General features: G+C 35.1%; 1 protein-coding gene across 4 annotated transcripts in view; it reads right to left on the reverse strand.

Annotated features, from left to right (window-relative positions):
- Positions 1-23706, reverse strand: part of LOC123311413 (diacylglycerol kinase eta) — a 183524-nt gene that overhangs the window by 86975 nt on the left and 72843 nt on the right. For all 4 annotated transcript variants that reach the window (XM_044895335.1, XM_044895333.1, XM_044895334.1 and 1 more), the window contains one exon: positions 14378-14458. In XM_044895335.1, coding sequence (XP_044751270.1) covers positions 14378-14458 — 81 coding nt within the window. The remainder of the gene's footprint in view (positions 1-14377; positions 14459-23706) is intronic.

Genomic DNA, 23706 nt, shown 5'->3' on the forward strand with positions numbered 1-23706 from the left:
AAGCTGGCTTATCGTCGCCTTCATATCGAAAATAATTTTTTAGTATTTTCGGGGGTAGTTTCACCCAGTTCGACGGCACCGAAGAGATTTTCCTTTACACCATATATTCCTCATTACCAGAGTAATTTATTATGTGAGTTTGAAGCTGGCTTCTCTTCGCCTTCATATTGAAAATAATTTTTTAGTATTTTCGGGGGTAGTTACACCCACTTCGACGGCACCGAAGAGATTTTCCTTTACACCATATATTACCCATTACTAGAGTAATTTATCATGTGAATTTGAAGCTGGCTTATCGTCGCCTTCATATCGAAAATAATTTTTTAGTATTTTCGGGGGTAGTTTCACCCAGTTCGACGGCACCGAAGAGATTTTCCTTTACACCATATATTACCCATTACTAGAGTAATTTATCATGTGAATTTGAAGCTGGCTTCTCGTCGCCTTCATATTGAAAATAATTTTTTAGTATTTTCGGGGGGAGTTTCACCCAGTTCGACGGCACCGAAGAGATTTTCCTTCACACCATATCTTCCTCATTACCAGAGTAATTTATCATGTGAGTTTGAAGCTGGCTTCTCTTCGCCTTCATATTGAAAATAATTTTTTAGTATTTTCGGGGGTAGTTTCACCCAGTTCGACGGCACCGAAGAGATTTTCCTTTACATCATATATTCCTCATTACCAGAGTAATTTATCTTGTGAATTTGAAGCTGGCTTCTCGTCGCCTTCATATCGAAAATAATTTTTGAGTATTTTCGGGGGTAGTTTCACCCAGTTCGACGGCACCGAAGAGATTTTCCTTTACACCATATATTCCTCATTACCAGAGTAATTTATTATGTGAGTTTGAAGCTGGCTTCTCTTCGCCTTCATATTGAAAATAATTTTTTAGTATTTTCGGGGGTAGTTACACCCACTTCGACGGCACCGAAGAGATTTTCCTTTACACCATATATTACCCATTACTAGAGTAATTTATCATGTGAATTTGAAGCTGGCTTATCGTCGCCTTCATATCGAAAATAATTTTTTAGTATTTTCGGGGGTAGTTTCACCCAGTTCGACGGCACCGAAGAGATTTTCCTTTACACCATATATTACCCATTACTAGAGTAATTTATCATGTGAATTTGAAGCTGGCTTCTCGTCGCCTTCATATTGAAAATAATTTTTTAGTATTTTCGGGGGGAGTTTCACCCAGTTCGACGGCACCGAAGAGATTTTCCTTCACACCATATCTTCCTCATTACCAGAGTAATTTATCATGTGAGTTTGAAGCTGGCTTCTCTTCGCCTTCATATTGAAAATAATTTTTTAGTATTTTCGGGGGTAGTTTCACCCAGTTCGACGGCACCGAAGAGATTTTCCTTTACATCATATATTCCTCATTACCAGAGTAATTTATCTTGTGAATTTGAAGCTGGCTTCTCGTCGCCTTCATATCGAAAATAATTTTTGAGTATTTTCGGGGGTAGTTTCACCCAGTTCGACGGCACCGAAGAGATTTTCCTTTACACCATATATTCCTCATTACCAGAGTAATTTATTATGTGAGTTTGAAGCTGGCTTCTCTTCGCCTTCATATTGAAAATAATTTTTTAGTATTTTCGGGGGTAGTTACACCCACTTCGACGGCACCGAAGAGATTTTCCTTTACACCATATATTACCCATTACTAGAGTAATTTATCATGTGAATTTGAAGCTGGCTTATCGTCGCCTTCATATCGAAAATAATTTTTTAGTATTTTCGGGGGTAGTTTCACCCAGTTCGACGGCACCGAAGAGATTTTCCTTTACACCATATATTACCCATTACTAGAGTAATTTATCATGTGAATTTGAAGCTGGCTTATCGTCGCCTTCATATCGAAAATAATTTTTTAGTATTTTCGGGGGTAGTTACACCCACTTCGACGGCACCGAAGAGATTTTCCTTTACACCATATATTACCCATTACTAGAGTAATTTATCATGTGAATTTGAAGCTGGCTTATCGTCGCCTTCATATCGAAAATAATTTTTTAGTATTTTCGGGGGTAGTTTCACCCAGTTCGACGGCACCGAAGAGATTTTCCTTTACACCATATATTACCCATTACTAGAGTAATTTATCATGTGAATTTGAAGCTGGCTTCTCGTCGTCTTCATATCGAAAATAATTTTTAAGTATTTTCGGGGGTAGTTTCACCCACTTCGACGGCACCGAAGAGATTTTCCTTCACACCATATCTTCCTCATTACCAGAGTAATTTATCATGTGAGTTTGAAGCTGGCTTCTCGTCGCCTCCATATTGAAAATTATTTTTCAGTATTTTAGGGGGTAGTTTCACTCGCTCCGACGGCACCGAAGAGATTTTCCTTCACACCATATATTCCTTGTTTTTTGAGTAATTCATCAGGTGATTTTGATGCTGGCTTTTCCCCGTCCTCCTATTTAATATAAATATATTTTATTTCATTGAAGTCCGATTATATCCCTCATGCGTTTCCAGATGCCAACGAATACCAAATCACTTCCTTAAGTAAGTATCTACAAGAATTTCTATATATCGTGTAACAGAAGGACTCTTGGTTCTCTCAGTTCAAATCTATTGAGAGAAAATATTTTTTCTCGAAAATAACGACACGGGAATATATTTTCACGACGCCACTGGTCGTTCGGGTATATTCGGAAACTGGCTGCTACATTTTGGCTGCTAGCTTCACGCCGGTCTTGAATGATATGATTATAGCAACAGTATGGAATATTTTTCATTTATTAGGTACACATAGTGGATATCAATATTGTATGTATGTATACAGGGTGTTTCACGAGTAAACGAACAAACGAAAACCATGAATAAAGATTTTTGCTGACTTTTTTCACTATTGCTGAAACTACCCTAAACAGCTATTATGGTAACTCGCTGCCCAGTACATGCACTACATCCTGCATGTTGAATTCCTATTTCTTCTTCTTTCCGGTCTCAGAGAATGAAGTGGTCGAGATCATAAAAGCACTCAAAAATAAAAAATGTACAGGTGCTGATTGCATCTCAGCGAGAATATTGAAGATGATAGGCGTTGATATTTGTCCTCATTTCTCTCACTTATAATCAATCAATAAAAGTATATGGGAGTATTTTCCCATATTCTCAAAAAATCTATTGTAATCCCAATTCACAAGAAAAATGACGTAGAAGATATTGCTAAATATCGACCTATTTCCATCCTAAGCATTTTTTTTAAAGTTTTCGAAAGGATTGTTTTCGACAGAATGATGAAATATCTGGATAAATTTCACATACTCGATAGGGCTCAACATGGGTTTAGGTCTGGTCGCTCTACTTCAACTGCAGCTCTACATTTCATTGAATATGTGTATGATCGCGGGATTGTTCTTCGATCTATCGCGGGCATTTGATAGTCTTTCTTTTGAGGTTATTATCAACAAATGCTACAATCTATACTTCAGAGGAGTGTTTTTGGACTGGCTCTCGAGTTATCTTGAGGATAGGACAATGTCCGTTGGAGTCCAAAATTCTTTTTCTGTTGAGCATAATGTCACCTTGGGTGTGCCTCAGGGCTCCGTTATCGGTCCACTTTTGTTTCTAATATTTATTAACGATCTTCCCTCGAATCTAAGATCGAGGGCGAAAAATGTTCCCCACCGTCTCATCAAGTTTCTGAAAATGTGTTTGATAACGCTATTCGCTGATAATACATCAGTTGTGATCAAGGCTCTAAACGTTGAGGAGCTTCAAGAGTTGTGTGTGATTCTGGTCGAGAGCTTTGTTCAGTGGTGTCATAAAAATGCTCTGATAATTAACATCGGTAAAATTGAGTGTGTTCACTTTTCTATCGGTAATGTTTGTAGTAGAAGGCTGATCGTTCACTATTCAGATAATATAATTACCTCTAAGGATTGTTCAAAATTTCTTGGAGTTCACGTAGACGGCAATTTGAAATGGAGTACCCATATTGATGCCGTTTGTAGTCAACTTAACAGGTCATATTATGCAATTAACAGGGTCAAAAAATCTCTTCCTATAGATTCATTGTTGACTATCTATTATAGCCTGGTCTTCAGTCATCTATCATATAATGTTCTGTTATGGGGAAATTCCTCAGATTCAAGTAGGGTTTTCATCCTACAAAAGAGGATCGTTCGCATGATCTTCAACATTTCTCCCCGATCTTCTTGTAGGCCTGTTTTTCTCGAACATGGGATTTTGACACTTGCTTCAATTTTCATTTACAGAGGCTTGGTTTATGCGGAAGAAAATGAAAAAAACTTGTTGAAACTATCTAGTTTCCATGACTATAGCACTAGGAATAAAGAAACATTAGCATTCCCATTGCATAAAACTGCTAAATTCGAACAATCCCCCATTTTCCAGTCCATTAAATTGTTTAATTATCTTCCTAATAATGTTAAATCGGCGAATCTAAATAGATATAAGAAGTTAGTAAAAGAATTGCTATTGCCTAAGTCTCATTATGGCGTTAAAGATTATTTTCTTGATACTTTGTAATTCATAAATCTTGTTTTTCTTGACTCATCCTATACATTTTCTACAATGTCTAAAAGGATTAATAAAGTTATTATTATTATTAAAGGGCAGCTGAGTTCAAAAACAACCCATATGTGTGTCTTGAGTACTCCGTTTCCGATATACCTACAGGGGCCTACATGGGGTTTTCTCAAAATTCTCGAATTTTCGATTCGCTATACGCTATACCTCCTGATATTTTCGGTCGATTCGACTGGAAATTATTCATTATCAGGTTGGAGTTTTAAGTTTCAATAAAATAGAACATTAAAATTAAAACTCAGGACCGGACTCATTGAAACTATATTCAAATTCAAACGAATGAAAAACACCATGTATGTATTATAGTTTATCATCATAATTTTAATATTTTTTAGTTACCTGCATGTACGATGGTCTCAAATTCAATGAATTGTTGGTTTTTCCTATTCGTGGATTATTTTTAATGAATAATAATTATGTTTTGCTGTCAAACGCCTTTTGAAAAAACAGCGCTGCATTAGATACAACTAATATTACAAGGCAAAATAAAAGGAAGGCAGAAAGAGTCAGTCGTTGTTGTTCATTCTCAGACAATGGTTTGAACAAACTTCGATCCAGCTTTTAAGGGACGCTGCTAACAAATCAAAACTTGCCATGTTGATTGCCAACATCCGGAAAGGCTAAGGCACGCCAAGAACAAGAAACTGAATAACTTCCACAAACATTGGCGTAGCACGGATTTTTTTTTTGGGGGGGGACTCGGCCTTGGAAGCTCAGTTTTATGCTCGCTTGCTCGAAAGTTATGTCGATTTCAGTGTCTTGGATGGAGAAATATGAGAGGGAAGGGCGTGCCCATCCTGGCTCTTTCCTATATGTACTGCCATGTCAACGAACTTCGAAACGAATTCAAATACATATAAAAAAGAATTTACGGAACTGAAAACGATATCAGGAAAAGAATGTGACGTAATACTGTACTGCAATAAGAAAAAAAGAAGATGAAAATTTCAAGATGAAAGTCTCCTCCTTGGCAATTATTAGAACTTCAATGAATATATGTATGATTTGAAATCATCTGGTAAATAACACACGAGTTTAAGAACACTCCCGGAACATAATTTTGTTCACGGACCATTATTATATCATACACCAGCAATCTGCTTTCTTTCAGAACGACGACGCTCTTATATCTGGCGCACTGGGGGAATTTAATGAAATTTTTCCTCTTTCAGGAGTCTCCTTTCAACGTTAGGGGTATAAAATAACGTATGTTTGTGTTCGCTTTGTTTTTCGAGCCTTTCCTGCGTCTCTGATGTAAGTCAACAGTGGAAAACTACATTATCGTTAAGGAAACCTCCAGTCGTTAACATGTGCACTATTATTTACGACGTTATTAAATTTGAGTAACAATAATTTTCGAAAATTTAGTGTGTCTGTTTGAAACAAGCAATCTCCCATTTAACATCAAAACAATTGTAATAATTGTAAGAATTTTTCAATTATAACTTTCGCTTTAAATAGCCATTAGGCCATTAGGAACAATCATTTTCTGACAGATATCAACTATAAACTATACTCCATTCACTTTTATAAAAGCACTCAGTTGGTTTGAAAATTGACACATTCCACAGTGTATAGTACGAAAATATGTGATGAACATAATTGACGTTTATACAAACTGACGTTTCTACAAACTTGCAAATCTAGTTATTTGCATGGAAAGGACAAGAGATCAATTTTTAAATACCTACAGATATTGTTGCTTAGGAAGAAAATTCAATTATTGACACATGCAGTTGCTTAAGAATCGTTAATCTTGGTTCACTTCCTTGGCTAAATGTTGAAGACGTTACACCAGTTGTTGAATTCAAAAAAATCAACCCAAATATGTAGGTAGGGAATGGATATCTTTCAAAGGAATTAATGGATAATTACAAGAATATTGAATTCTTCAACAAAAATCATCCTGCATTGATGGAAGTCAAAATAGGGTTTTCTAAGGCAAGAGGAACTTCACCTTCAAACAAAAATTCAACATCGAAAATTGACAGTGGGAATTTGCACTTTCTGACAACCCCGAAAAAAAAACGTAATTTCCCATCAACCGCATCTGAAAAGTCACGTGGTGTGATTATCTCTCAACATCTATAGACTTTTTTCCTTGGCTACATTGCTGGAGATCAATTCAATCAATTCAAGATTTTTATGAGCTGATTCATGCCGTAATCGACAATCACATTTGTAAAAATTGAATGGAACGTTTAATAAAAAGAGCATCCTACAAAAGCTGCATTTGTTTAATTTCGTGTTTTATTACATAATTGCAAACATTCCTTCATCGAAGGAAACAAAAATAGAATTACTTTTTACCAAAAAACTCCGTTTTCCTATAAAAATCCTGTATATCAGATTCATGAATAGTCTGAACCAGGGAAATGAGGAAGTCAAAAACATATAGTTAAAACTTTTAATGATGAATGTTTCTAACACGTGATAAATGTTTGGGGCGCAACTTTTCTAATTTCGATTAATTATAATCTTTGAAATTATATATGTCTGCTGTTGTGTGCGATATGTTGATTAGATGAATATTTTGTTAATCTAAAATATTCACTCTTATGATGAAAAAAATATCGCCTATGTGTGAGTTATATCGAATTTAATGATTTTTGCTGAAGTAGTAAATAAATAAAATCGATTTTGAGGGTTGTACCTTTAGAGGGCTATAATCGCTCCGATTTATTTTCTTATCGTAATATACGGTGGTGAAATATTGACAACTCATTAAGACACGGTACAGTCACTGGTGATAGTGAACCAATTCAGCCCAAAGACTTATTATTTCAATAGTCTATGTGGTTCAGCCCATTGAGCAAGAATATTGGTCAGCAGCTGTAAAAAAGTTTTGAAATGGTACAGGATTCTATAGATCATTTTATTCGGAGTTTGCAAAAACACTAGAAAAAAAAAGGTTGAAACTTTTCGACGAATGATTTCCACACTTGAGTAATGAAACACTATGGCGTAGCACCTACTCAACGCTTCACGTAGAAAACCTATATAGGATGATTCTTTGACTCGTACAAATATTTCAACAGTAGACTCTTGAGGTAAAAAAACCCTTTTTCTAGACCGTTTTTTCCGATTCGGCCATGATAAAAAGATATAGCCATATTAAGTTTTCATAATGAGCTGTGCTACCCCTGGAAAAACAAAATTACCTTCAGAATAACTAGCTAAATCTGTGGCACTACACATCTGTGGATCTCGAACCGAGTTATATTCAGCCAATGTACCCAATTTTTCAAATTTCACAGACAATTTTTAATTTTGGAACATCAAATTACTCGAAAACGGCGCATTATACGAGAGAATATGAAGAATACTTTTATTTTACAAAACGTTTAAATATTCATTATATAGCGTCCAACAACAGTTGAGTTCTTTGAATTTTTGGTATTTTTATGGTACGTTATGGTCAGAATGAGAAAACTGGAAGACTTTGGTGATATCTTGTGTTCGAAAAAGATTCATACAACCCATGAAAAAATGTTATTTTTAGATTTATCCCACAAGCGGATTTATCGAATGAAATGAATTTCGGAATGTAGCTTTTCATTTATTTGATTAATCTTTTTCTAACACGAGATATCACTCACGTCTTTCACTTTTCTCATTATGACCATCACGCACAATAACAATACCAAAAATTCAAAGAACCCAACTCTTAAGAAATAAAAGTATTCTTCATACAGGGCGACAATTTATAAACTTGCCAGGGCAATTATCTCGCGACAAGGATGTTTTCACAGAAAATTCCGGAATAAGTCAATTTTTATTCGGAGGGGGACATATTTTGAGCAGAATTGTAAGCCGAAATCTCCTCAACCCTAGGTGTAGGGACTATCACCCCTAAATTCTTAATAGGGAGTAGGAGGTGAGATTTACCTCAATTGAAAGATCACTTGTCCCCTTACATGAATACTATTGTTTGCAAATTTCTATTTATTCCTTGAAGTAGTTACAGGAGGTGACAATTTGAAAACTTGCCAGGCCAATTTATCTCTCGACTAAAACCAGTGTGTGATTTTACTCTGTATACTATATACTTACGCTACATACTGATGGAGAAATATATAAATTTAATAGAAATTGACCTATTCCGGCATTTTCACTGAAATCATTCTTGTCGTGACATAATTGGACTGGCAAGTTTTCAAATTGTCATTGTAATGTATTATCTCGTATAATTCGTCGTATTCGAGTAATTTGATATTCGAAAATAAAAAATATCTGTGAAATTTGAAAAATTGGGTACTTTGGCTAAATACAACTCTGTTTAGAAAATCCACACATGTAATCCGTCACAGATTTATTCTGAAGGTAATTTTGTTTTTCCAGGGGTGGTAAAGCTCATTATGAAACCATAAAATGGCTATATCTTTGTATCAGTGCCGAATCGGAAAAAATGGTATAAGAAAAAAGTGTTTCTTTTGACCTCAAGAAGCTAGTGTTAAAATATTCGTACAAGTCAAAGACTCGTACTGTATAAACCAAGAGAATAGAGCTCTTTTAATCCCTCAGTCACTCTCCGTATCGGGATCAAAAGTGTCACTTTAATCCCTCAATAGGCGAGGATTGGGAACATAAGAAAATCGCCAACAGAGCCTACGTCATTTTTTTGTGGGGTAATTTTTTACTTATAAAAATGGTAGGTACTAGTGTGTTTCGATTGTCTTTTACGCAATTTCATACGTTAAAATTAATTTATAGAACTGAGAAATTTATAATTTAAAAATCTTTTTTTTTTCTCCACATTATACATTCACAAGGGTTCGAATTATCAATATTATGATAAATACAAGTACCTAACTATTATTCAGAACATCAGTTTCTGTATACCTAGGTAAATCCACGTTCATTCAATAAGATCTATCTCATAATTGGAAAAAATTGGAATATTCTCATTGGTGAATATTGATTCTCTTGAATTTCGACCTTGTTAAATGCATGACTTGTTAGATTTACTCTCAGGAAAACTAACGACTTTATCGATAGTTTCTCTATCCCGTTCGAGACAGTTTATTTCATTACTTGTCCGCGTGCGAATTGTGGCTTCGAAGTAGGTTGGAACTGATGTTGATTGGGATTGACATGGGACTACAAATTAGTTTGTATTCTTCTCGAAAATATCAGGTTATTGCTTCATTAACCGTTGAATGTTTTTTGATTCCTTTTTAATGGAGAAATCCGTTATATTTTCCATGATGAAAATTTCTGTTATATTGAATAAGTAGGTATGCATTAGCGAATCTCAAAATTTCTGGGTAAAGATCAATTATTTTCATATTATTCCATACAGACGCGAAATTCTGATTTCCCATATGGAGAAGGACATCAATGAGTATAAAAATCAAATGTGTAATTTTTCACCACTGAAACATTCTCACAGCCATTTCCTTCTCAAAAAGAGTCTGAATCTTTCTGGGCTTTTTTACATGTGAAGAGTACAACCTATAGGTGGCCTCATATAAGATTTTCCTGTGATAATCAATATACCACATTCTAATCTCCCGCTGATACACACTGTCGAATTTGCCTTAAGGCCGAGTAGGCCCGGGCTTAGGTTGGCCAGATATTAGGGGCAGACAAAAAACAGAGTGAGTGAAAATTATTTGACTGAATTCAACATTCTACATGGCCAAGGGCCTAGGGCGGCCAATAATGCAAATCCGCCACTGCTGATACAGAATTAATGCTTCCGATTCCACGTAGAAATTCACAAATCCAAGATTGCAGACCCATTTTCTGGATGAATATGGCCAACGAGTCTCATACTTATGATTGCTTTTGGTCAGATTATTTATTATAATCAGATTATTCTCGTTTATAATTATTATTTGTTTGTTGGAATAGTAACGAATAAATAAATTGTGAACACTTTTTCTTCACTCGAGCTATTTTTAAAAATATGAAAATATTAGATTTGAACAAAATTCAAGAGAGGATATCTTTTTTGGAATTTGGAAAATTTTACAAAAAAATGGTTATATTCATGTTTTTCTTTTAGTTTATCTGGATTGAATAAATTCAAATATTATCAAAAATAAAAAAAAAATTCTTAATTTCCACAGGTATCCAAATTGTGTTACTTAGAATGTCATTTGACATTCAAAGTCGAAATTGAAATTCTAATGAGTGATTTGGCTCGGAATATGTCAGCATTTCAAACTGCTAGAACCGTTTGCAAATAATGCAAACTGCCATTAATTTCACATAGGTACATGAATGTAATGCAATGTTCAAAAACCTTTCTCTGTATTTCTGATGAACTCTTGATTTGTCCTCGTTCCCGTGAAATCCTCATAACTTTCTCTGTATATTTTAATAGGTTAAATAGGGGTAAAAAAATTTATGAATTTTCTGGGACTTCAAGACTTCATTTGCCATGTTTACCCCTGGTTTTCCAAATAGTTGGAGAGCCGACGATGCTAAATCGGGATTTACTCGAGCGTCGTGAAGGCCTAGTGGATTTTAAAGATTCGATGGTAGAAAAAAAAAAGTTCGATGATGTATACACTTTCAGCGGTGGAGAATGCGTCTGCAGGTTCTCAAAGATGAAAAAAAAAATTGTCAGGTGTACATACTCGAGCGTGTCAGATTAAGATGCCCTACGTATTTCTGATAATAAATTCATGTTAATCTGACAGTTTGCGCGGTGGAACTGGCTGAACGGAAGAGTTGAAAATGGTAAAAAAACAGACTGACAATTCGGACGTGACGCAAGGTAACAGCGGTCCTTTGAAGATGCCAAAAAAAATCGTTACTTGTACATACTCGAACGTGCCAGATTTTCATACAGATGGTTGATCTCGGTGTTACAGACGTGTTGACCCAGTAATCTGACAATAATCAGCAGAGGTTTTCTTGATCTGACAGTTCAAATATGATAACAAGGCATTTTTTAAAGATATGTCCTTTCCTCTACCTCTGTTTTCATTATGAAAGTTTTAGAAAATAAAATTACATACAACTTTCGTCTGAAGCAATTTTTCATACCCTTAACCGTTTTTGAGCTACAGGGTGATAAAGACGAGGAGCTTAGCCACACATGCGAAAAGCCAAGGTCAATTTAGAAACCCTGTTTAAGATACATTCATCGCCATATATCTCAGATATGTTCAAACGTAGAAAAAATTGCTTCGGACAAAATTTGTAGAAAAAGTTATGCTCTACAACTTTTATAATGAATGCGAAAACAATTTGAAGCCCAGGAAAGGTGATAATTCGAAAAACGCATTTTTGTGACCTGTATGGCCAATTTCAATTTCTATTGTTTCGGCTTGCTGGAACTGTGAAATTAAATTTTTTTCGTTATTCTTAAATCATTAATTTCAAACTAAGAGAAATATCCACCGCGCTCGAGAATGTACAAGTGACTTTTTTTGCAAAATTTTTCGCCCTTCCACACATTTTCGTCACGCTTTAATTGTCAACTTTTCAACATGTAATTAACCACATATAGTCCATTCAAGAATGATTGACATCCTAGTAGGTTTTGAAAGTCCAGGCGCAGCTTAATATCTGGTCGCAAAATATATTCGAAAATTTCTGTACTTTCAATCACAGAACTGGAATATATCAATATAACCTAGAAAAGTATATGAAAATAAGAAATATTCAGATTTGCAGCATATTAATCAGCATTCAAAATTGACACAACTATGTTTCCAATTTATACGATTGAATGAAGAGCATAAACAGCTGTATAAAATTCAAATAACCGTCGGTAAGTGCATAGATTCACATATAATAGGTCTATAGATCAATGTTTATTCGCAATACCAACATTAATTCCGCGACACAAAATCTCAACTTAAGGGCTATTACCAACTTAAATTCGATTTTCCATAGCCACCCGAGATGTCAATCATTCTTGAATGGACTATATATCTCAATCTGACACGCTCGAGTATGTACAATGATCGTTTTTTTTGACTATTCTGACAAGCTGTCGTAAACAATTCCCCCTAAATACAGGTCTAATTTTTGGTAAGATACTCTACAGGTTCCAAGGTATCTCCCCTTATATTATTAACTAGCTGACCCGGCAAACCTAGTTTTGCCATTTAACACATTGACGGACAGTACCTATTTGGCAGTTGCTTGTGATATGACGCGCATGTGTACTGATTTAATATGGTTCAAAATTGGAGTGATATACATCAAAATATAAGTAGTGATTTAGAGGATGTGAATATGGAAAAAAAAACAACAGATGGCTTTAGACGTCATTGTCATAACATGAACAATTTTCTTTTTTTTTATGACATGGACGTCCAAAGGCGTTTTCATTTTTTCAACAGAAAAAGTAGAATTTCTCTTCATTAGATTTGGTAAGGAAGTTATAATAAAAGTTAAACATGGAAACTACGTAATTTTCGAGCGCAACACTCTCACATTTGAACAAATACTGAACACGCTGGATGGCTGTGTCGCGACTGAATACTCGGTATGGCGAAGCGAATGATTCCGATCAAGATCGTCATCTTTCGGGTTCACAAAATTCAAAATGTGTGAACGATGTGACGCTTTTTCATAATATCACGCTTTTCCAACGTCCAGGAACGTCTTGTCGATGTTAGACGAGTTTATAGGACGACGTCTATAAACGTCTAAAAACTGTGCCGTCACATCATGCACAGTGACCTGAACGTCTATAGACGTCGTTGTCCGTCAATGTGTTAAATTATTTCTAGGGTAGATAAATAATAACGAACTCATCATTTTAAATTTTCGATTTACTCGATATAACTTAACTTTTTGTCCAAATGTCGAAAACCTATAAGTACTCTATGATTGCTCGATTAGTCGTAAGAAAAAGGAATGCCTTTTTTTCTGTTCTGTACAATTTTTTTTGGGAATATTTTGTTATATAAACCTTGCCCTAACAATAATAAACACAACAAAAAAAGAATTGTCCAATTTGGTGCGATCGTTTGACAATAAAGCATTTTGAAGTAAACCATAGATCCTCTTTTATTAATATAGATCTGACACATCAACGCTTGATTCACAGATAAACGTCACTTTGTTTTCAATCGATAATTCAGCATCAAATTATGATCCGAACCTATACCTCCATTCAATGATTCTCTGTTGCTATTTTTTCAATATATTCAAAAATGAAAGGGTTTCAGTGATTTCGTTTTGGAAATCCGGTGACTGTCAAGTCGTTGATTGCGCAATCAGAGTTTTGTGAAACCGGGGATTAGAGTTGTCCGATTTGAGACGAATTGACCCCTTTTTTCTATTTCTATTTGAAGGTAGCTTCATTATATCTCCCTTGGTCTCGGCGAAAATCGCAATGGATTTTCACAATCTTTTCCTGATGCCAGTTATAGAACGTGTGATCTAAATATTCAGATGAAAATCCTCCGCTTCAAACTTGTGAAAATCTAGATTTACATCTGAGGGCGATATTCTGCAATGTGTTGCATGTTAGAGAAAGCTTTTGTCATTTGCTTTCAATGACAGCGTAACTCAACTCAATGCGTTCTTATATAAGCTAGCAGCATTTGTACAAGGAATGGCCTTTATACAATGCTAGCAGTGTTAGAAATCAGCCGACTGATCTGGAATATCAGAGCTTTTGATAGGTCAACGGAGGCTGAGTTCCGCTGGCTGGTTCTCGCTTCTCTAGTGGTCGCAATCAATTATCTCGTGTCGACTTCGACTTTGTAATTTTGTTGTCAAGATCGAAAATATAATGGATAAGTGCAAAAAATATACCTATCGTTAAAAATACGACTTTATGTTGAAATTGAATACGTTTTTTCATTAGGAATACTACTCACCTGAAAACTATGATTGACGTTTTTAGTTGAACACTCAGCTAGGCACAGGTCGGTGAGTTCGATTTCATCGAAAATCACAGCCTGAAAAGAAGCATTCATTAAAAAAATCGTAGAAACAGATATGAAAAATATCGAAATGAAATATTGCAGCATATTAACTAAAGAAACTCCGTATTTTGATAAATGATAATCGTATATTATATGTATATGATTATCATGTTTATCCGAACCAATACCTACATTATTCGACGAGCCTATTATGATGGCTTTTATTCACTCGAATGACGTTTGGTAGATCATTCAAGTGATCAAGTGAATAATATCCATAATATAAGATAAGAGTATTTCTGAAATACTCCACCCCATTTTCAATAATATCTGGCTTCAACTAAATATATAACTCAATACTAGGTAACTTGGCTTAGATGTATAGCACTACGTATCTTTATGTAGAGAGCCTCTTTCTGTGGTTATAGGCATGAAGTATTATAGACTAGTGAATAATGGTCCATGAATCACAAGATCGAATCTCATAACGCATAGATTATAATCACGTTATGAATCCATCGTATATTAAGTTAAGTTGAATCAAACCTATAATATTCATTTTATACCTATCATCAATATCAAAACAAACCATAACTTCTGATAATACGTGATTCTCCATTTTCCTCTTTCCTTTCGACCACCATTTCATCAGTAAGTAGCTTAAAATTACATGTATTTGTTTCTCATTTGTAAACCTCAGTTTCCAAAAACACAATATTAATCAAGAAAGTTTATTTTATCGAGTCACTAACTTGTAAAACTGACAGTTAACTTGCAAAATTTTTACAAGTTTTTGATCGATAATTCAATCATGATCATTCACATTATCATTCTCGCATCAAATTAGGATGTTCATACGTCCATTCAATTATTATCAATTGCTACTTCTTTGATATATTTAGAAATTAAAATGTTTTAGTGATTTCGTTTTAGAATTCGAGTAACTGTCAAATCGTTGATCGGACAATCAAAGTTTTATGAAACCCGCTGTTAGGCTTTCTGTTCCAGGAGGCCGAAGATTTACATATTTTCTGTATAAAATGCAGGGCTTGAAGCTACAGCCATCACCGGTTATGGTGAATCTTCTTGTTGTTAAATTTTTTGTTTGCCGCAATGTCACAATAACGTATTTTCCCATATCTTCTACATCATTCATGTTTAAGGAGAGAATTTCGTCACATCGACAACATCCAAAAATCCCAAATATTGTTACCATTTTCGCAAGCAACCACTGGTCATCAGGAGCATGTAAAAGAAATTGTTCAGCCTCTTCTTTACTTAATACCTTGGCCTTTTTGCGTATAACGCTCATTTTTTTGTTTCAGAAACGCTATTACCTTTTGAAATCTGCAAATGACAACTAAACGTCATATTTTTCAATAAAAAAAAATAATAATAATAAACGCAATTCATTGACCAAAAGGCCAAATGGCCATCGACAGTATTAGTCCTACAGCCAGGTAAGTTTATAATAATGAAATGTGAGATTGCACAATATTTGGAGATTGATTGTTTGAAAATTCAACATTTGTACAGATCAAAAAAAAAAAAAACAAACTCAATATATATATTATATTATTTCTTTTTGAAGTGGTGGTCATTGATCGGCATCTTGCATGCTTAAGGAAAACAAACCTGCGAACAAGGGCATTTTCTTTCATTTCCAAGCAGCTTTTCAGCATAGACCATTTTGCCCATAAAGTATTAGGGCTGAATCTAGCTGATAGTTGATTCAAGTAGACCAACAAAACATCTTCAGTTACGCCAATCACACTATTTTTGTTTTGCCACTTTTTGAAGTCGTCGTATTCTCGCTCGTACACTGCTGGCTGACTCAATAATTTCTTATGGTACATTCATTTTCGCTTTGGCCAAAACAAATGTGAAGAAAAATAAACAGACATATTCATGGCAACGCTTCCATAGCTTACGACATTTGCGACAAATTATTGAGATTTTTTTGGAATTTATCTAACCTTTTTACAAATGAGGAACAAATAAAATATAAAACAATACACGCAAGGTAACTGGTTTTACTGCGGCTCGTCAGTTATATCCTCCATTCGCCAGTAAAAACCCTCTTACCCTGCTAGTAATGTTATATACTATTCCCTATACTGAAATTTCCGGAAAAAATTTTACTCGCTGTGGAAAAACTATTCGGAAAAATTTCCTACTTCGTTCGTTAACAACATCGCCAATGATCTTATAGACTAACAAATTTTTTACCGCTCGAATCATGAAAAACATGACGAAATCATCAAGCTTTACCGATTGAACGCACTTTCGTTACTCCACAAAAATGGAAATTTATCAGTAATGGTTGGAATGGTTTTTTGTTTGGGAAAACGAAATAACATAAAACGAAATCACGATTGTCGTAAATCCTATAACTTCACAATACAGAAACAGGATAGAAAACTTGAGCTTTCACCAGTAGATATATAGGGGCATTTAATCCTATTTGGACGGAAAAGATCGTAAGATGCGAACAGAATAGCATGAATATACCTTGTTGGATGAAGTTAGTGTCCAAGTTGAATTCCTTATGTCACAACGGAAAATCTTGTTAAACATCATCTATTTATATGAAAATTTGCTTGTGAAGATTGTTTGAATTACAGGATGTTTTCAGAGGGTAATCTTCACTCTTTCTTTGATAAAAATTAAAATTCATCAATATGAAATATTTCATTGGAACTTGAAACAGATTACATAATTTTCACAAATATGAGTTTTCAAAACCACGACGCGTGTTTAGCTATGAAAATAGCAATGAAAATGAAACTGATTTTGATAGCGAAACACGTGTTGAGGTGTTGGATACACATTTTTGTGAAAATCATATAATCCAAGTTCTATTTTGGATTTTCACCAAGAATCGGCCACATCAATCCAATTTTTCATTGGAAATCGCCTATATAAAATATGCAAGATAGCGGAGATATCATCTTCCAAAGTTTCTTTTTCCGTACTAGAAAAAAGGCTTTAGGTATATGACCGTCCTTCTGCTCTTCCTCTTCAACGAAGAGAAAAGCAGTTTTATACAGAACACCAATACAAAGCTGACAAAAAACAAAAAATGATATTTTGACGATTTCAAAAAGTTCTCATAACTTTTTTGTTACAGATCTAAAACTTGAACTTTCTGCAGGTAGAATACACTGACCAGCTCAAAAAAATTTTCCCTGTTTCAAATGTCTAATTATTCGACAAACAACTATAATTGAATTTGTTTTGTTATTTCGGGAATTGGGAAAAAATCGTTTGTCAGTAGATTATACGTTTAAAAGTGAAGAAGATTCAAGACATTCAAGTTCAGATACGTAACTTCAAAGACAAAAATGGGTTATGAGAACTTTTCGAAATGATCAAAATTTCAATTTTTGCTAATAACTCTTCTTTGTTTCTCTGAAAAACAGCTCGGAAACGTTTAATTTTTTTTGCTCTGGCTCTTCTAGTTTCCGAGACTCCGTCAATGAACATCGAATTTGGGACACCTTGTACAATAAGGATAAATTCAGATGCATACCACCCGACGATATGAATATCGACAAGTGTTACGATCTGAATTGAGCTAGCCAATTTGCCATCGTCAAGGCCCCAAATGGAGTACGCTCAATTCAGATCGTAACACTTGTCGATATTCATATCGTCGGGTGGTATGCATCTGAATTTATCCTTATTATTTTATTCATTGCCTTTTAGGCGTTATCACTGTTCACCTTGTACAATATTATATCCATAGAGTTTCTGGTGGGATAATGAGAAGCCCCAAGTTTACCTTGCCATTTTGTAATAAAAACCAGACGCGGCTTCATGTTTGTATTTTAAAACGATACAAAATGAACATAAAACATTAATTGATCCAATAAGTAAGTACTAATCATTATGCTGTACTGTACTGTAATCAATTACTGCATAATATTTAAATACAGCTCGATTAAACACAATCGCAACGTTTGCACGTTCTCACCGAAATACAAAAGTAAATAGAAAGGTGCAAAGCACAATCCCGATGTATACTTAATAATAATTAATACACTAATCAATCAGACTCACAATAATTAATAAATTGATAACCAAAATGTTTAACTTTGAAAACGTTAAATTGAGATCAATTCGTGTTGTTCATTTGTCAACAGTCAGCAAGAGTCTCAATCACTTATCCGTGAAGAGTAGACCACCCACCTACACTTGCGCGAGAAGTTTAAATGATTTTCTCAGTTTCCCAGGCAACTTTTTTAAATTTTTCTTCCTTACGAACCTTTTACGAAGTATGGGGAAGGTTTCAGAAAAACATTCAGGTTTGGTTCAGCCTTTTTCACGTGTAACCATAATAACGCGAAACAGAGAGATAGTGCTCAGAGAAAATGTTTGTGATCACGATACCTGATAAAAGTGGAAATTCAAATTCAATGAGTTTAACGACTTCATCCTCTAAAAAAGATAAAAAAAACCATCATCCTCAGCAACAAAGGGTCTGTATATTTCTGAAACATTTCTTCTACTCAAAAAAAAACTATCTTATTTGTTTCTCGTAAAACCGATGTCACCTTCTCGGGAATAAATTGATTCGTAGACATGCAATTTTTCATTATTCTTCCGCCGTTCTCCAGATTTCATCAATTTCCAATGAATATCGAAGGAAAACATGAAGAATAATACATGAACACATCTACGGTCGGAACTATCAGGGGAGCTATCATTTCTGATCTACACAATCCCCAGACGATCGTCACATGAGGGCATAAATCTTTCAGGTCAAATCATATTGACTGAAAGTTCTCGGGAAAATACAGATTTTCTGTTATCGGTGGTGGAAATTTCTTTCGAATACTTGAACGGAGAAAATATTTGAAATCCACTAATCGAAATATTTTAGTGTTCGACTGATGAGGCTCTATTATTTTGAGCGAATTTTTTTTAATTTTTGATATAATTGTTTAATTAGAAAGGAACGGAATCTGTTTCATTACATGCCCTTTTCTTTTGAAAGAAATATTTTACGTTCCGAAATAAGTACCGGGAGACTACATGATTGACCGCCCAGATGTTCCGACCTAACTTCCATGGACCTTTCATGAAGTTTTTTCAAAATCACAGTTGATAGCACTAGGAATTTCGACCAGACGTGTGGCTATCTCCATTCAAGAAGATGATATTGAACATTTTTGATAAGTTTTTTGTTTCTGTTATCGTCAAAGTACCCATGGAATTTGTTGATTCGACTACATTGTTCATAATAATCCAGTTTTTTTATGTAATTTGATGATCATTCCCCAAATATGAAAAAGTTTACCTTCTCAAACGATGGAATAATTATCAGATTTCTTGGTAATACTTAGGGTTTCCCTACTTATTTTACATCAGCATTGTGAGAACATGATATTTCAAAATAGTGCGAATGAATCTGAAACAGCGAGAAACAGACAGGACATGTAGATCTAGATCTTCCCAAAGGTACCAAATGAAATTGGCAACCGAACATAGAAATATGAAACTAATTCGAAATAAACCCAAATGAATCGTCTTATTTAAAACATCCAGTATATTCATAAATGGATATGAAAAAGCGCCATTTTCTGTTTGTTTGAAGCTGAAGTGCCTGAAGCAGATAGATATTCTCACATCCAATAGCAAATTGTGAAGCACTTTGTAAATATTCGAATGAGATTTCATCATACGCAGTCATGTGTCGATAATATGCAGAACGTTTTGAAAGAGTAATCTTCAACCGAGATGGGCAAACTGTTCGTGCGAAGACTCTATACATTATAAATAGCGATTCACAGAAGCTTTTCCTGTATTCCCGGCAGTTTCTTGCCCTTTGAAGCCGACTTCCGCATTTTCACATCGAAGAAATTGAAATATTGAAGGAGCCTAAAAAACTGACAGACAATTTTCCAAACGAAGTGCATCTGATGAGGTCTTCAGATCGGCAAACGAGAATAACAAGAATGACACAGAAACGTGACTTATCAACTTTCTCGCTTGATGCGAGCGTTCTATCAGGATTTCTGTTATTGAAATGTGCGAGCTTTAACTATTCAGAAACTTTAATCGAGTATAAATAACTATTCCTTTTCCTAAGATGCTCAAATCAGGACTGTTCTGATGTTTGCAGTTCGAGACTATACAGTGTGCAGAAAGTATGGAATGAATTTATTTTCTCGCACTGGGATTAAAAAAAAATAATACTGGAACACGTCGATCTACTATTTAAAAGGGGCACATTTAGGCATATTACCTTGCCTCTACCTTCACCCCCTGAGCGGGGGTGAGTGCCACCCCTAGTTTCTATAATGGGAACGGGGGTCGGGGGATATAAAGGAATAGGTTCTCTTTGTTTATTTCCGGGTACTATAATTGCCAACGAAAATTATAGAGGGTTGGATATACAGTGTGCACATAAAGTATGGAAAACATTCATTTTCTCGCATTGGGATTTAAAAAAAAATTCTGGAGCATGTCGATCTGCTTTTCAAGAGGGGCACATTTTTGTAATGGGAAGGGGGGTCAAGGGATACCTCATTTTAAAGGTCTCTCGCTCCGGATTATAGCCCTAGAGTTTGAAGTTGCTAGTGTTATCTTTGTTAACATGACACCTTGTCAAAATTACTAATTTTATTAGTTTTCTCAAATTGTCATATTAACAGAAATTGAAAAATTTTGTTTATAAAACTAAACCTGAAATAATTGAGGACTTAAAAACTAGAATTAGAATCGAATGTGCTAATATCAGTTGCCAAACTATAAGTATGGTCCAGCAGGAATTTGTCGATTGTTTGGGATACTGGGCGCAAGAAGGGTTTCAGTTTGAGTATTTAATTAGGTAAAGTAAGTTATTGTTTATTATTTAAGTAGGTAGATATAACCCTTGAGTTTGAAGTTCCTACTGTAATTTGTGTTAATACAGCTTGACAGCTTGAGAAAACTAATAAAGTTAGGAATTTTGACAAGAAGGCATGTTAACAGAAAAAAAAAATTCGACGTGTTCCAGCATTTTTTTGTTTGTTTTAAATCCCAGTTCGAGAAAATAAATTTGTTCCATACTTTATGTACACACTATATAAACACAAGCATTTGTGCAACTTTCACACGAGATTCGAAACAGAACAGAACGAAATATTACGTGGACTGTCCAGCTATTAAGAATGAAAATGATGACTCTTCTTTTTTAGTGAAGAAAATTCATCTTTTTATATACCTACTAATACTTAGAGTCATTCGGGGTAACTGCGCGCACTTTTGCCTTTCAAGCCATACCCTGTTTCAAATTGTTAAGCTAGGAAAATTAAAACATATTCATAAGATAGAGAATTTTCTAATCTATAAAAAAACATCAAATAGCCAACAAACAAAAACGTTTTCTTTCCGCAAAAAGAAATTTAATGGTGAAAGTCGGAGTGCGTTCACATGCCCCGTATTGCGGGTAAGTGTGCGCACCCTCACGGGGTAAGTGAACGCAGTGCTTAGTGAACCACACGATCAAAACAAATTACAAAATAATGTCATCAAAATGTTACAATATTAATGAAATGTTGTTTATTGTCAATACAGAAGCGCCTTTTTATAAGCACTGTATTATTTATTGTTCGTGCCACAATTCCTGGTGAACACAATACTTGATACATTCCCCTGTTGGTGGCTCTTCATATTTTTCCTAACAAATAGGATAATATTGATCGAGTCTCAACCAAGAAAATCAACAATGTCATAATTTATTGCTCACTGAACTGATGCCCATATAATGAATCTATGCGCACACTTACCCGCGCACACTTTCGCTAGTAAGCCAAAATTTGAATTTACGTTATAGAGTTAAGCAGCTAAGAGAACCTAAAATAATTTTTTATTATATATTTAGATTAATATGCCCATGATCGAATAAAATATTGTTTAACACTGTCGGACTCGGAACTTGGACCTGGCAGAATTTGCAGAGATGCTGAAAATTAACAGGAAAACTAGTGAATTTGATTGATTGCAAATAAAAAGTTAACGAAACGTCGCACGGCGCACTCCTATGAAAAACTAATCTGGGGATTCTGCGCCCTTGCTCCACCCAAATGAACCCCTCTTTCATACATTGCATAGTTGAGATATACGCACTGCGCACACTTACCCACTGCGCTCAGTTACCCCGAATGACTCTATCGAATAAAGTGCTTATTGTGACTGCAAAGGGTGCAAAACGTTGGAAGCTTGGGAGATCGCACGCAGCCGTTTCTTTCGTTTTTTGACCATCCGCGACAAGGCGGCTTCTTCAGAAACGTGATCATTTCTCACGTAATATGTTATCTTTTTCGAAGTTGATCTTGTAACTGGAACGTCAGATCGCCGCCATTCATACATGTCAATATTGCTTTTGGTTCCGTTCGAAAAATTTGGGAGGGGCTCTATCTCCCCCCCCCTAACAAGAAGCAGAAGGCTATTTCTCGAACCAGGAAAGACCTTTTTTTCTTTTATATAGCACGGAAAAATCTACGATAGTGAAACAATTGTTTCAGAGAGGTGAAACTTCCATGTAGTAACCCCCTCATTATTTGAGGTCTCGGACATGGCTAAACGTATTCAATTTTTCATAATGGCGATGAATGATAATAAGGGAAGACAATACAGAAATAACCAAATCATTTCTGTTGGATATAAAAAAAGTCTCACCTGATGTGATTTGCACAACCAACGATCTTGGAGACCTGGACTCGATACAACTTCATAACTTCATTTGTTGTGTGCGAGGAAGAACACTCAATTGAATGTCTCGCACTGACTGAAAGAGCTACAGGTACCGTTCTTTCGAAGTTAGGATGGAAAAAAATCTTTGTTTTTTTTGCCCTCGCCCCACCCCATTTTTGAGGAGCAGGAAATCTCGAAAAGCCCGAAAAGGTGAATTTACCTACAAGGTAAATATCTCATGTCTTACTAGTAAAGGCTGAACGAATAATTAAGATGAGAATTTTAAGAAAAATATAGCGATTTGATAAAATGGCAATATTCCCAAAACACAAGGTTTACGAAAAGTAGAAGAAATATCCCGAAATGTTAACATTACAATCCCCTCAGCATCAAGAAATCTTCGTAGGGATCTCGAATATTCTTCGCCAAAAACGGAAATTTTTGGCTGTTTACATTCAAACCTTGCACAGTAAGAAGGGTCAGTCACGAGCGTAGCCAGGAGGAGGGTTTTGGGGTTTCAACTGGAAAATTAGGTATTTCTGAAAAGAACTGATTTTGAAAAACTAATTCAATATGAGTAGGTATAACAAACGAGAATT

This window comes from Coccinella septempunctata, chromosome 4, assembly GCF_907165205.1.
Source record: "Coccinella septempunctata chromosome 4, icCocSept1.1, whole genome shotgun sequence".
NCBI lineage: Eukaryota > Metazoa > Arthropoda > Insecta > Coleoptera > Coccinellidae > Coccinella > Coccinella septempunctata.